This window comes from Lampetra planeri, chromosome 58 (assembly GCF_965212315.1).
Source record: "Lampetra planeri chromosome 58, kcLamPlan1.2.h2, whole genome shotgun sequence".
Classification (NCBI taxonomy): Eukaryota; Metazoa; Chordata; class Hyperoartia; order Petromyzontiformes; family Petromyzontidae; genus Lampetra; species Lampetra planeri.
Genome location: NC_136164.1, coordinates 466,195 through 479,689, shown reverse-complemented (window position 1 = coordinate 479,689; position 13,495 = coordinate 466,195). Strand labels below are relative to the sequence as shown.

At 42.2% G+C, this 13,495-nt stretch overlaps 1 protein-coding gene across 4 annotated transcripts in view; it reads right to left on the bottom strand.

Moving 5' to 3' along the window:
- The window catches only part of NUP85 (nucleoporin 85), a 94,571-nt gene that overhangs the window by 71,659 nt on the left and 9,417 nt on the right, over nt 1-13,495 (bottom strand). For 3 of the 4 annotated variants that reach the window (XM_078618582.1, XM_078618583.1, XM_078618585.1), the window contains 4 exons: nt 5,897-5,962; nt 5,566-5,659; nt 4,900-5,062; nt 3,518-3,588 (listed from right to left, as the gene is read on the bottom strand). In XM_078618582.1, the coding sequence (XP_078474708.1) occupies nt 3,518-3,588; nt 4,900-5,062; nt 5,566-5,659; nt 5,897-5,962 (394 nt within the window). Of the gene's footprint in view, nt 1-3,517; nt 3,589-4,899; nt 5,063-5,565; nt 5,660-5,896; nt 5,963-6,582; nt 6,697-13,495 lie in introns of those variants that run through there. The other variant, XM_078618584.1, reaches the window with a different exon arrangement.

Sequence of the window (13,495 nt, the reverse complement as noted above, 5' to 3'; positions counted from 1 at the left end):
AGACTGTACTGTTACTGTATTGCTTACGTTACTGTGCACTGAAAACACTTATTTAAACAGAAGATGTCTGTTTTGTATAGCTACCTCTGTAAAACAGGAAGCACACATTTTATTTTTTAATATTTTATTTATTCATTTTTACAGAAGTTGTAGCATATTCATTTTTCGATTTAAAGCTTTCGTGACTGCAGGGATTCATCTTCTTGGTTCTTTCGGTAAAGTCACGTAGAAGGGAAGTAATAAAATAATAAAAATAAAACATAATTAAACAATTCTCACGACGTTTCGGCCACAACGCAAGCAGCCGTCCTCAGGCGAAGAATGAGAACATTATCAAGCTAGGAGCTTATATAGGTGTAGCGAGGAGGAGCGCCTTAACAAAAGAATGTGCATATGAAGAGGAATTTAGCATACCAATGGACAATGCGTAGGGGGTGGGCGGAGGGGTTTCAAAGTCCCATTATGCCCATGCATTATGCAGGATCAACAGCACCACGGGGGGGCGCAAGGAACAGCGTTAATAAAGGAAAGGAATGTTAGTGATATGTAGCTGCATTTACCAAACAACCACGTAGAAAACCGAAGTGAAAACTACATAAAAAACTAAAATATAAACTGATACTTACTATACTCTACAATAAGCTGAGTTACTAACAACAAATAATAAAATTACAATTCTACGTCGTAAGAAGTATATAATATACTTCCATCTAAACTTTATTCTCTTAGCATATACAGTACTATATACTGCCATAGATAAACCCAAAATTAAATTATATACTGTATTGCTGTAAACCACCCTATACTTTATACATTTTAATATAACACTATGTATTATTCAACTCACCCTAATGTGTATCGAAATGGTTTATTACGTCCTTCCAATGATTGCTAAGCCTGAATCCATCTTCTCGGTTAAAATTGTCTCTGTGTTTGTATATGTGGATCGCCTCATGAACGAATCTCTCATGATAGCCAGATGGCTTGCAGAGAACCTCCGTCTTGGAGAAGTCAATGTCATGTGAGCCCACTGAGTTGTAACAGTGGTCTGCCACGGCTGAGGTGTTTGTCCTACCGTGTTTTAGATCAGCTTTATGTTCACGAATGCGGTCTGAGACGTGTCGTTTGGTTTCCCCAATGTAACTGCTACCACAGAGGCAACTTAGTTTGTAGACGCCAGGGTACTGTATGTCTGGAATCACATCTTTTACAGATGGTACCAGATCACGGATTTTATGTACTGTGTTGAATCGGACCTGGATCTTGTGTTTAATCAGGATTTTGGAGATCTTTTTGTGACCCCAGCAATGTAGGGTAAGGTGATGGTCTTGAAAGGCTCCTCAACAGGATCTTTCTTGATGGGCTCCCCCCTATCTCCGGTTGTAGCCAACATCTTCATGGAAAAATTTGAGACGGACGCCATCCAGACTGCCACTCTACGCCCGACCTTATGGAAGAGGTACGTAGACGACACTTTTGTCATCTGGCCACATGGCCGGCCTGCTCTAGACCAATTTCTCGACCACATCAATTCCATACACCCAGCCATCAGATTCACCATGGAAGTCGAAAATGATGGCAAGCTACCCTTTTTGGATGTCCTAATCAAAAGAAGACCTGATGGTTCAATGAGCCACTCTGTCTACAGGAAAGCCACCCACACGGATGCTTATCTAAAACCGGATTCCCACCACCATCCATCCCAGAAGAATTCCCTCATCAAGACTCTATATCATAGAGCCCAATGCATCTCCGACCATGAACACATTTCCAGTGAACTCAAACACGTACGCCAAGCTCTTAAGGCTAATGGTTACTCCGACTACACAATCCGCAAAGCCATCACTCCAACCATCAAGAAAGATCTTACGACGTAGAATTGTAATTTTATTATTTGTTGTTAGTAACTCAGCTTATTGTAGAGTATAGTAAGTATCAGTTTATATTTTAGTTTTTTATGTAGTTTTCACTTCGGTTTTCTACGTGGTTGTTTGGTAAATGCAGCTACATATCACTAACATTCCTTTCCTTTATTAACGCTGTTCCTTGCGCCCCCCCGTGGTGCTGTTGATCCTGCATAATGCATGGGCATAATGGGACTTTGAAACCCCTCCGCCCACCCCCTACGCATTGTCCATTGGTATGCTAAATTCCTCTTCATATGCACATTCTTTTGTTAAGGCGCTCCTCCTCGCTACACCTATATAAGCTCCTAGCTTGATAATGTTCTCATTCTTCGCCTGAGGACGGCTGCTTGCGTTGTGGCCGAAACGTCGTGAGAATTGTTTAATTATGTTTTATTTTTATTATTTTATTACTTCCCTTCTACGTGACTTTACCGAAAGAACCAAGAAGACATTCATTTTGTAAAGCTACTGAACTTGTTCGACTCAATGTTTTGTAAGTTTGAGCCATCTGTTTATTAAGGTCTGAAATAAAACAAGATGAGAACTTAAATATTCCCAGCACTTTCTGTGATGTAGTATGCTTGCTTATCATAGGAAGTAATAAGAAATTACTCTTTACATTAAAGTAGTAGCCTAGTGAATAGGGTGTTGGGGTAATCACTTTTTTTTCTCTTTTTCATCAAACCGCAGTTTTTGCAAGTTCCCGCAGTTTTTGCAAGTTCCCGCAATTTTTGCAAGTTCCCGCAATTTAATCGCATAAAATTGCATAAATATCCCGCATATTCCATCGCATTTTTTAAGAAAACGTGCCGCATAATCAACGATTTTTGCCCGCAACAATCACCAAAAAACTCCGCGTTTTTCTGGAGGGACTGACCTACATGACTTTACCAAAAGAACCAAAGAGTATGGATCCCTACAGTCACAAAAACTTCAAATCTAGATTAGATTTTTTTTAAGGAGTTTATTATACCTACTATAATCCCCCAGGAATGTCTGTCCTTAACGCTCGTGATGTCACTCCATGTCGACCAGCCCCCCTCATTAATAATCATGACCAGGTGACGTCCTCCAAATGGACACCCCCCCCCTCCATTAGTAATTAGCGGGTGACGTCCCTCCACATGAGGGGGCGAGGCGCCTGCCCCCTCCTCAGCGTCAACTTATAACCCTCACTACAAAGGCAGAACCCCCACGTCACGCGATCTCCGTAACACTTTTGAGACATAGAACTAAAAATGACGTCAGGATGAACAAGGGATTATAACCTTTAAATGAAATTGTCTGTGTCACCACAGCCTTACAAATTGCACACAAAGGGGTGCAATGAATACCACATCGCGGTCTGCTTTTCGCTTGCAAGTTTCAGATTTACTGCAATACACCCGTCTTTGGATGGGCAAAAGGCTAGTGGATAATATTTATCACGAATCAATATTATCCATTAGCCTACGTGTTAAAGCAGAATAATTGGCACCAATGTAAAGGGCATTGGGGTTTTGTTTTTCTCTTGGGAAAGTCGGGAATAGTGATGCAACTCTCGTCTAAAGTTTAACTTAGGTTCCATTATCTTTATGAGAAGTACCAGGACTCCCCCATGACAGACTTACTTGCCATCTTCTGTAAGCCTTCCATGGTTGCTCTCATCACTGAACGGTAGCTGCGGCTAAATTCCACCAACCTGCACAAAGAAACCACACGACATGACCACCACATGACCACTACACACACAACCACCGCAGAAACACACAACCACACCAGAAGTACATTACCACACAACCACACCAGCACCACACAACCACCCTGGCACCATACAAGGATCACAAAACCATACCACCACCACACAATGACACCAAAACCACAAAACTACACTGGTACCACACAAACCAAACCAGCACAACCACACCGGCACCAAACCACAACCACACCGGCACCACACATCATACAACCACACCAGGACCACATCCCAACCACTACACAACCACATCACTATATGATGGGAAAACCAATCACAGCAGAAAAATTAAAGATGTGATGAGTGTTGCCTACAAGCAGTGCGAGTGGTGTCCCCACAGATGACCATGCTGCACTTACGATGCCGCATGGGAATCAAAACCGGCCTAGACTTGTGTCTGTTTCACTGCTACCTGTTGGGATGGCCACATTTGAGCTGGTGATGTGAATAAAAAAATTGCCATGCATTGCAGTTCTTTTGAGCTGGTAGGCTGGACAGCGCTGTCTCCCCGACAGACCTGGTCTTCACCTGAGGACGGCTGCTTGCGCTGTGGCCAAAACGTTGTGAGAATTATTTTATTATGTTTTATTTTTATTATTTTATTACTTCCCTTCTACGCGACTTTACCAGGAAGTAGGCCAAGGCCTCCACTTGGTGCAAAGAGGCCTCCATGGTGATTGGTCGGGAGGGAAGGTTTGAAGGGATTGAAGGAGAGGTTCAAACAGAAAAAGGTGGGAAGTGGAGGTTGAGCGTTGAGGGATGGTTGAGAACCGTTGAGGGAGGACAGGGATTGGCTGAAAGGAATACAGTGAGAGAAGTTTCGCGAGAAGAGACTCGAAAGGGTTAAAAGGGGAGAGCACAAGGGGAGGGGATGTTCGGGGAGCTTCAAGAGTCAAGCCAGAAGCGGGGCCCAGTGTGTCAAATAAAGGCTCCAAGTACAACGTGTGTCGGCGTCATTACACTGGTACCAAACACAGGTGCCTCCACTAGTATGACACACACGTGGCAACTGCTAGAATCACACACACGTAGTTCTTATTGGCACCACACACACATGCCTCATATAACTATCCCACATGTGACTTCAATTGACATCACACACGTACCTCCTCCTAGTATCACACACACACGTGGCCCATACTGGTATCACACACACACGTGGCTACTACTGGTGTCACACACAGGTGCCGACTACTGGAATTACACACAGATGCCTCCTACTGGTACGCATGTGCCCGCCAGAGGCGGCTGCCGTACTGTTTCTTGTCGACAGGGCCGGCACCCTGCTGCTGTTGTAGGGAGGAAAAGATGCTGTACAGTTCGCTGTAGAGGGTGCGCATCACGGGGCAGCTCATACTGGCGTCACGCTCACACTCCACGAGCATCGCGTCGCTGTCTCCCCCTCCCGTCACACCGCCTCCTACAGACAGACACACACACAAGACAAAGATGCCCCGTATAGCCTTAACGGACTGTTGGAGGAAGTGCTGTTAGTAAGTAGCAGCGCCTATGAAGGTCGGCACAGCACACGCAGGGGGTGGTTGGCCAGCATCACGCCCGAACGCCTTTGTCTCCCCAGTGGTGATATTTACACACCGCACGAGGTACTCATTTAAGGCTGAGTCAACCTATAGGTGGCCCAGGACTGGTTCAGATATTCGTCCGTCGTGTTGGCCGTGAGCCGGAATCAAACTTGGGTCGTTGGGTTCATAGTGCAGTGCGCTAACCACTATACTACTGTTTGCGAGCCCACGCACCGTCACACATGTAGCGAGTATGTGTAGTGTGAAAACCCACTACCCGTCACGCATGTAGCGTGTGTGTGGTGCAAACCCACGCACCGTCATGAATGTAGCATGAGTGTGGTGCGAGTCCACGCACTGTCACGCGTGTAGCGTGTGTGTGTGGTGTGAGTCCACGCACCGTCACGTGTGTACTTTGTGTTATAGAGGAGCAATCCCCCAAGATGCCAGTCGAGGCCCAGCAATGCTTGCCCTGAACCCAGGCCACTCACCAGCTGAGAGATGGGGGCAAGAGGTTGCCAAGGTCAAAATCCACCCACGTCCAACATTCTCATTCATTCACACCCTCATACTCCCATCAACACTCACACTCCCATCCCCACTCCCATTCACACTCTCATTCACCCACACTCCTATCCACACTCTCACACTCCCATCAATACTCTCACACTATCATCCATACTCTCACACTCCCTTCCACTCTTACACTCCCACACGCTGGCTTTTCTCACCGTCTCCTGAACACTTTCGTCCCTTTCCTCCATGACGCCGCCGTCTCTCTCCCTCTCCGAATGCAGCTGCGGGAACACAACAGCCAAGTTAGTGGGCGGCAGCAGGAGTAACGCAGTAGTAACACAGCAGTATAATACCTGTGCCTCACTGCAAGAAGCATCTCGGTCCGAATCCAGACTTGTTCCGTGTGCAGTTTGTATGCTGCACCCTTGGTTCTGCTAGTGTGAGTTTGAGTGAGAAAATTTGCTGTATGCTGTCCCACCCTGTTGTCGAGTGTGAGTGTGTGCTTGAATGGAATTTGTATGGGCTCCCGCCCCCCCATTACTATTTTATGGCTTTCATTCGGGTTTCCTGTTTCTTCCCATGATCTTCTTGCCATTAAGCTCATAATTCACAGCCCCTGAACCGCACCCGTACTAATGATAGCAGCAGCAGATGATACACAAATGGGGAATTAAACTCCCCACTGTGCTACTGCGGTCACCTAAAAGAGACCACTGAACATTTCCACGTATTGGCGGTACACCGGAGGTGCACGGTGTACATTTAAAAAAGCATATTTTTTGCAATCATTATTTCTTTTTCCACGATTCGCAACCCCGGTCATAAAATCCTGCGGGGTGATGATGGTGCGTCAAAATTAGTTCTTGTGTCAAAGCGGTCAGAATGTTTATGAGTGGCTGACCACGAAGCTTTAGTCTATTGCCGTAGAGCAGCACCCAGGTTGATGACGATTGGCTGCTGTGTTCCAAAGGCAGATTTGGCTTGTGCCCGAAACTTCGTCGGATGGTTCCTCGATTCAACGGGACACAAATCAATGGTCAATACCGACATTTTTTAGCAAGTCTCAGGAGACTGATTAAACCTTTGAATCGTGTCAAACTTGGCGATAGGGTCAACTAAAAACTGACAAACAGATCTGCTGATTCAAATTGAAATTTTAGAGTATTTTACGAGGACCAGTGTGTTGTGGTGCACCGCCAATATGTCCAAATAACAGACTCAATGCCTCATCACACAAAAACAAAGGAGGCATCCATCACAGGGATATTCCTCAACCACTCCTAACACAATAAATCATCTGGCTCAACCACCTCAAGGTAAATTCAGAACCGTTGCTCTACATCAATGTGAGCCACATGAAGAATGCATTTGTGAACGTTGTCACAGCATTTCGATTTAAAGCTTTCGTGACTGCAGGGATTCATCTTCTTGGTTGTTTCGGTAAAGTCACGTGGAAGGGAAATAATAAAATAATCAAAATAAAACATAATAAAATAATTCTCACGACGTTTCGGCCATAACGCAAGCAGCCGTCCTCTCCTCTGTGGTAGCAGTTACATTGGAGAAATCAAACGACATGTCTCGGACCGCATCCGTGAACATAAAGCAGACCTGAAACATCGTAGGAAAAACACCTCAGCCGTGGCAAATCACTGTTACAATTCAGTGGGCTCACATGACATTGACTTCTCCAAGACAGAGGTTCTCTGCAAGCCATATGGCTACCATGAGAGATTCGTTCATGAGGTGATCCACATATACAAACACAGAGACAATTTCAACCGAGAAGATGGATTCTGGCTCAGCAATCATTGGAAGGACGTAATAAACCATTTCGGATCTTAACTGATTGTGTTCACGTTTACGGTGACTTTCAGACCGCAGTCCACTCACTGGCATTGACTATATATCTTGTATTCTCCGCAGGGAATGGATTCTTTGCTCCGCTGCAAGTTTCCTTTCACCACTCTCCCATTGACATATTTCGTTGCTTCCTCTTAGTTTCTTTCACAAGACGGTCAATGGTATAGTGTATAGCAGATTGTATGATAATAAATAGTATAACATTGTAATGTTTAATACAATGTATAAGTAATATATAGTATCGTAATTGTATAGTGAATATACAGCAGTGTGATATACAGTAGGGTGGGTAGAATAATACATAGTGTAATATTACAATGTATAGTCGAAGGTATAGGGTGGCGTATAGTAATACAGTATATAATTTAATGTTGGGTTTGTCTATGGCAGTATATAGTACGGGGTAGACCCGTGTGATGTAAGAGGAAACAAGTTTAGCTGGAAGCATATTCTTTTATTTGCGACATAGAATTGTAATGTATTACTTCCTGTTAGTTGTTCAGCTTATTGCAGAGTATATTTAGCATACTGATTATACTATGTAGTTTATGCTTTAGTTTTTTACGTGGTGGTTTAGTTACTGCAGCCACATTCTATTAACATTCCTTCCCTTTATTAATGCTACCCCTATCCCCTCCCTTTGATGCTGCTAATCCTGCATAATGCACGGGCATAATGACTTTGAAACCCCCCGCCCACTTCCTACGCATTTCACAAGTAGAACTAATCCCATATCTGCATTTCCCATAAATATGCTAAATTCCTCTTGATATGCAAATTATTTTGTCAAGGCGCTCTTCCCCCTCCAACCCAGCTTAAATATACGCTCCAAGCCTGGGGTGTTTTATTCAGACGCTGTCTTCTCGACAGACCTGTTCTTCACCTGAGGACGGCTGCTTGCGTTGTGGCCGAAACGTCGTGAGAATTATTTTATGTTTATTTTTATTATTTTATTATTTCCCTTCTATGTGACTTTACCGAAAGAACCAAGAAGAGGTTGTCACAGCAGTTAGTACGCGCTCTCACAGGCATCCACGGGGCTGTTCCACGACAACCGCCAAACTGGTAACCGCTTTCAGAACCGATTTCTGCTTTAGAGAGCAAATAACTGGCAATAAATTCCAGGTAGAATGTCAGCCACGCAAGCACCGATTGGCATTGCGCGAAAGAACGATTGGCGCGGCGGCCTAAGTCTCCACGTGGTAATTTCCCCCTGGCTCACTGGTTAAAATGAAAATTTACAGCCTCGGAATTAAAACTATAAACTACTTTTATTTTACCATGTAAAGCCCACTTAGCTATCATCATGTGGAAATGTATCGCTCCCTCACGCTAACTGCTGGTTGGAACTCCACGAAAGAGAGGGAGAGTGCTGGAGGATACTTGGTCTTCTCTTCCACGTCTTTAAAGAGGTGATAGAATACCCACATTTTTTACTCGCCACATGACTCTGCCGATTTGGACTGTGATCAAAATGTGCATTGCTCGACATTCTAGGTGGGTCTTTTGAATATAACCGCTAATGCCATGAACACATTAACCCAGATCTTACATTACATGCTAATTGCTCTCCCATTAACACAGCCACCTCCGTGCGTTCGTCATGGAGGTCGTCCTCGGATCTGACATTAACATGCTAATTTCTTGACTTTAAGCTTTCGTGACTGCAGGAATTCATATTCTTGGGTCTTTCGGTAAAGTCATGAAGATAGGTTTAAAGAAAATAAATAATAACGAAAAACTACGACGTTTTGATCGCAACCAAAGCAATCGTCATTTTTTTTCTCCTGATGACGATTGTTTGTGTTGCGATCGAAACGTGGTAGTTTTTTTGTTTTCTTTTAAACTATCTACGAGACTTTACCGAAAAACCCAAAAATATGTTAATTTCTCTCACGTTAACATAGCCACCTCCGCGCGCTCGTCATGGAGGTCGCCCTCCGATCTTAAATTAACATGCTAATTTCTCACATTAACATCATGAGCCCCGCCCACTTCGTTCATGACCCTTGGGCTAAACCCATTTCAAACCTTGAAAACAGTCTGCCTCAGCAGCTTTCCTCTCTTTTTCAATGGTTTTATTTAACTTGACTTGTGTTTGTCGTGGTCAAATCTTGTAATCAAAAGTAAGTCTACTTCCTGTTGTCCGATCAATTCCAAATTTTGCGCATGTACTCAGATCTAGTGACAATGCATGCCTGTATTAAAATCGGCATCAATTAATTGCCTCCTTTCAAGCAATTACAAATTTTTCATGGACGGCATATTAATTGTATATTTTTGTTACCTGAAAATCGCCGCGGTCCCTAAACTGTGGAATCGGCTCGCAGAAAAAGCAGGTGCCGCGTGTCTCAGGCACGCCTGCTGTGTGAACGAGTTACGGCCAGCATTACTCGACACAAAAAAAGTAGTACATTGAAGATTAATTTATAAAGTTATCAATTAATTGAAGTAAGAGTTGATGTGGGAGCAGACGCCACATCATTGACGTACTTGTCGAGGGCGAGTTAAATGAAGTTGTGGAAAAAACTCCTTAAATTTTTTTTTAAGCAACGTTTCTCTTTAAAAGTTCACTAAAAAGTTCTACATAAAAGTGATACTTCATGCATCTGTTTGTATGTCCTGGTAAAATATTGTAATCAAAATGTTGTCCAGTTCTCCTTGTCCAATCGATCCCAAATCTTGCACAAACAGTCAGATCCAGACACAATGCATGCCTGAATCAAATTCGCCATCAATTAATCAATTACTGGGCTCGTTTAAAGCTATTGATTGTTTGTATGAAAGCCTTATTTGACGAGTGCTTTACAAACAGGTTTTTGTGAAATAAATATATTATTAGCAACGTAGGAGTCGAGAGTTCAAAACTCGGCCGCAACATTGTTTTGGTACTATTTCTTGCATTTCTACTTTTCTCAGGTAAACACTCACGTAAAATCCTTTGGTGTGTTTACAAAAGTTGTGTATATTATGTCGTGCATCCAATGGGACAATGCATGAATAAGGTTAGTGACGTCATTTTTCCACTAACCCTATTCAAAGTAAACTATTACCATTTATATTTATGTTTAATCCATTTACATTTAAAATTAAGCTGCTTGTGGTCGACTAATCGGTTGAGTGTTGGCCTTTCAGTCAAAAGTTATAATCTCAGGAATGAAATTTTAATTTATTTTAAAAGAAAAATGTTGCTACTTTATATAGAGCTGTAAACTCTAGCATATTTAAGAGTGACTTGTCTGTAGTTCATAAGTTGCTTGAGCTTTCGAAATGTCACTTTTATATTCCAATATTCTACTCTCAGGTCATGAGTTCAAGGCCCGACTTATCAAACATTGCCAGCCACTCTTTGACCCAAGGTCATTTGTCCTATACTCGTGCCAACAAAATATGGAAAACTACAAATCAAACAAAAAACAAACAACTACGGTTACATCTTCTTGGTTCTTTCGGCAAAGTCACGTAGAAGGGAAGTAATAAAAATAAAACATAATAATTTATTATGTTTTATTTTATTATTTTATTACTTCCCTTCTTTGTCGTAACCGTAGTTTCGATTTAAAGCTTTCGTGACTGCAGGGATTCATCTTCTTGGTTCTTTCGGTAAAGTCACGTAGAAGGGAAGTAATAAAATAATAAAAATAAAACATAATAAATTATTATTAAAATAAAACATAATAAATTATTATGTTTTAATAAATTATGATGTTTTATTTTTATTATTTCATTACTTCCCTTCTACGTGACTTTACCGAAAGAACCAAGAAGATGAATCCCTGCAGTCACGAAAGCTTTAAATCGAAACAGCGGTTACGACAAATATTCAACAAACAATGGATCATGGCAAGAGAAATCGAAAAGAAACTGCAACGCAACGAAAGCGACGATTAGAAAAGGCTTGGAAAAAGTACGAAGAAAAGCGTGCTAGTGAAGATAAGCAGGCAAAGCACGCCAGACTTGAGAAACGACGTGATCGTTTGCATGATCAAACAACAGAAGCACGTGACGTCCGATTGCAACGAGACCATGACCATCATATACAATCAAGAATTCAAGAAAAAAACCACAAGCTGGTGATGCTCAATTGCAACGTGTGCGTGAACACGTCACAATTCAGAGTTGCACAAAGACTTGAAGCACGTGATGTGATATTACAGCAAAATCGTAAAGATGAATCGCAATGTCTTCATGCACTCAATGCTGACATGACTAAATTTGACAATCCAATCAATATATTCCGCGATCAATTCTGTGAAGTCTGGACCAAACGCTGCTATCCAAGTCAGATTTACAGAGTACGACGTAATGAAAATGCATTCCACTATCTACCAAACAAATTGTCATCAAAGCAAACATTGCAACTGTGTTCACATTGCAAGACACACATCAGCAGTAACAAAAGAGCTGCACCGCCAAAAGCCTAATGGAATTATTTGGATCCTGGTGAAATTTCAGATGTGATTCGAGTCTTAACACAGCCAGAACAACGTCTATTACCAAGAGTTATACCATTTTTGAAGATAATCAAATTCAGTGGAGTCTTCGGTCAATTTGGCTTCCGTGGACAGGCAGTTCTCTTTGCTATGGACATCTTTGAAGTTAGTGACACACTTCCACGGGCAATGGCTAATACTGGAATGGTTGTCATCACAGAAGATCTTGAGAATCTGAACATCACACGTGAATTCTCTATAAATCGTGACCAAGTTTACAATGCACTAAACTGGCTAATTCAAAACAATCCACTTTATGGGGATGTAACAATCAATGAAGAAGCTACCATCGCTGATGTACATTCAGTTGCTATTCCTGCGCAACAACCAGTGGAGCAAAATCCACCGCAAGGACCTGCAAATGCTTACACGCCAATCAATGAAAGATGTAGAATTGTTCGTGCTGCATGGCATCAAGCAAATGAGGGTGTGTTTACATGGGGAAATGCAGGTGTTCAATGTTGTGCAATGGTGTTGGCAAATATTGTAAGAGCTGCTATACCGCCACCAAGCATATGGACCACAAACACATTGAACGTGCACTTGATTGCGGGTGATGAAATGTATGAAACCATTCAATTGGCCAAACTTGAGAATGTAGGATATCCAATGACACAAATGGATATCTGGAAGTCAAACATTTTGGTGTCATGAGAAACTACTTCATTATGTTCAACAACTCATTCTCAATAGCCTATGATGAGCAAACACTTCTCGTTGGAAGTGTACAAGACTCAGTCAATGAAGGCGATTCACAAGGAATGACTTTGGGCGGGGATGCATTTAATGACTTGTTCACGAATCATCAGGCTGGCGTACAAATAACAGGATCCAAATCACTAGGAATTATGCATACGATGACAAATACTACCTCTTTGGTTCTTTCCGTAAAGTCACGTATAAAGATAAAATAATAAATTAAATAATAGCATACGACGTTTCGATTGCAACACAAGCAATCATCATCAGGTATAAATGAAATCGAAACAAAAATCTAACCAGAAAACTATAGACAGACATATAAGCAGACAGATGTCTATAGTTTTCTGGTTAGATTTTTGTTTCTATTTCATTTATACCTGATGATTGCTTGTGTTGCAATCGAAACGTCGTATGCTATTATTTAATTTATTATTTTATCTTTATACGTGACTTTACCGAAAGAACCAAAAAGTAATTCCTGCAGTCACGAAAGCTCCAAATTTAAAATACTACCTCACTGATTCACATTCATGTGGTCAGAAAGGTGCACCGGCAGGCAATGGCAGAGCATGCATAATTGAGTGTGAGACAGTTGAAGAACTTGAACGAATCTGCAGACCATCAACAGGATCAAGAAATGTTCAATTCACCATCAACGTCATATATGTTCATCCAAAAAATGTCATCGCCGATCCAGGGATGCGAGAAGAAGAAGATTCATCATCACATCTGCGACACGCAATGCAAGAAAATATG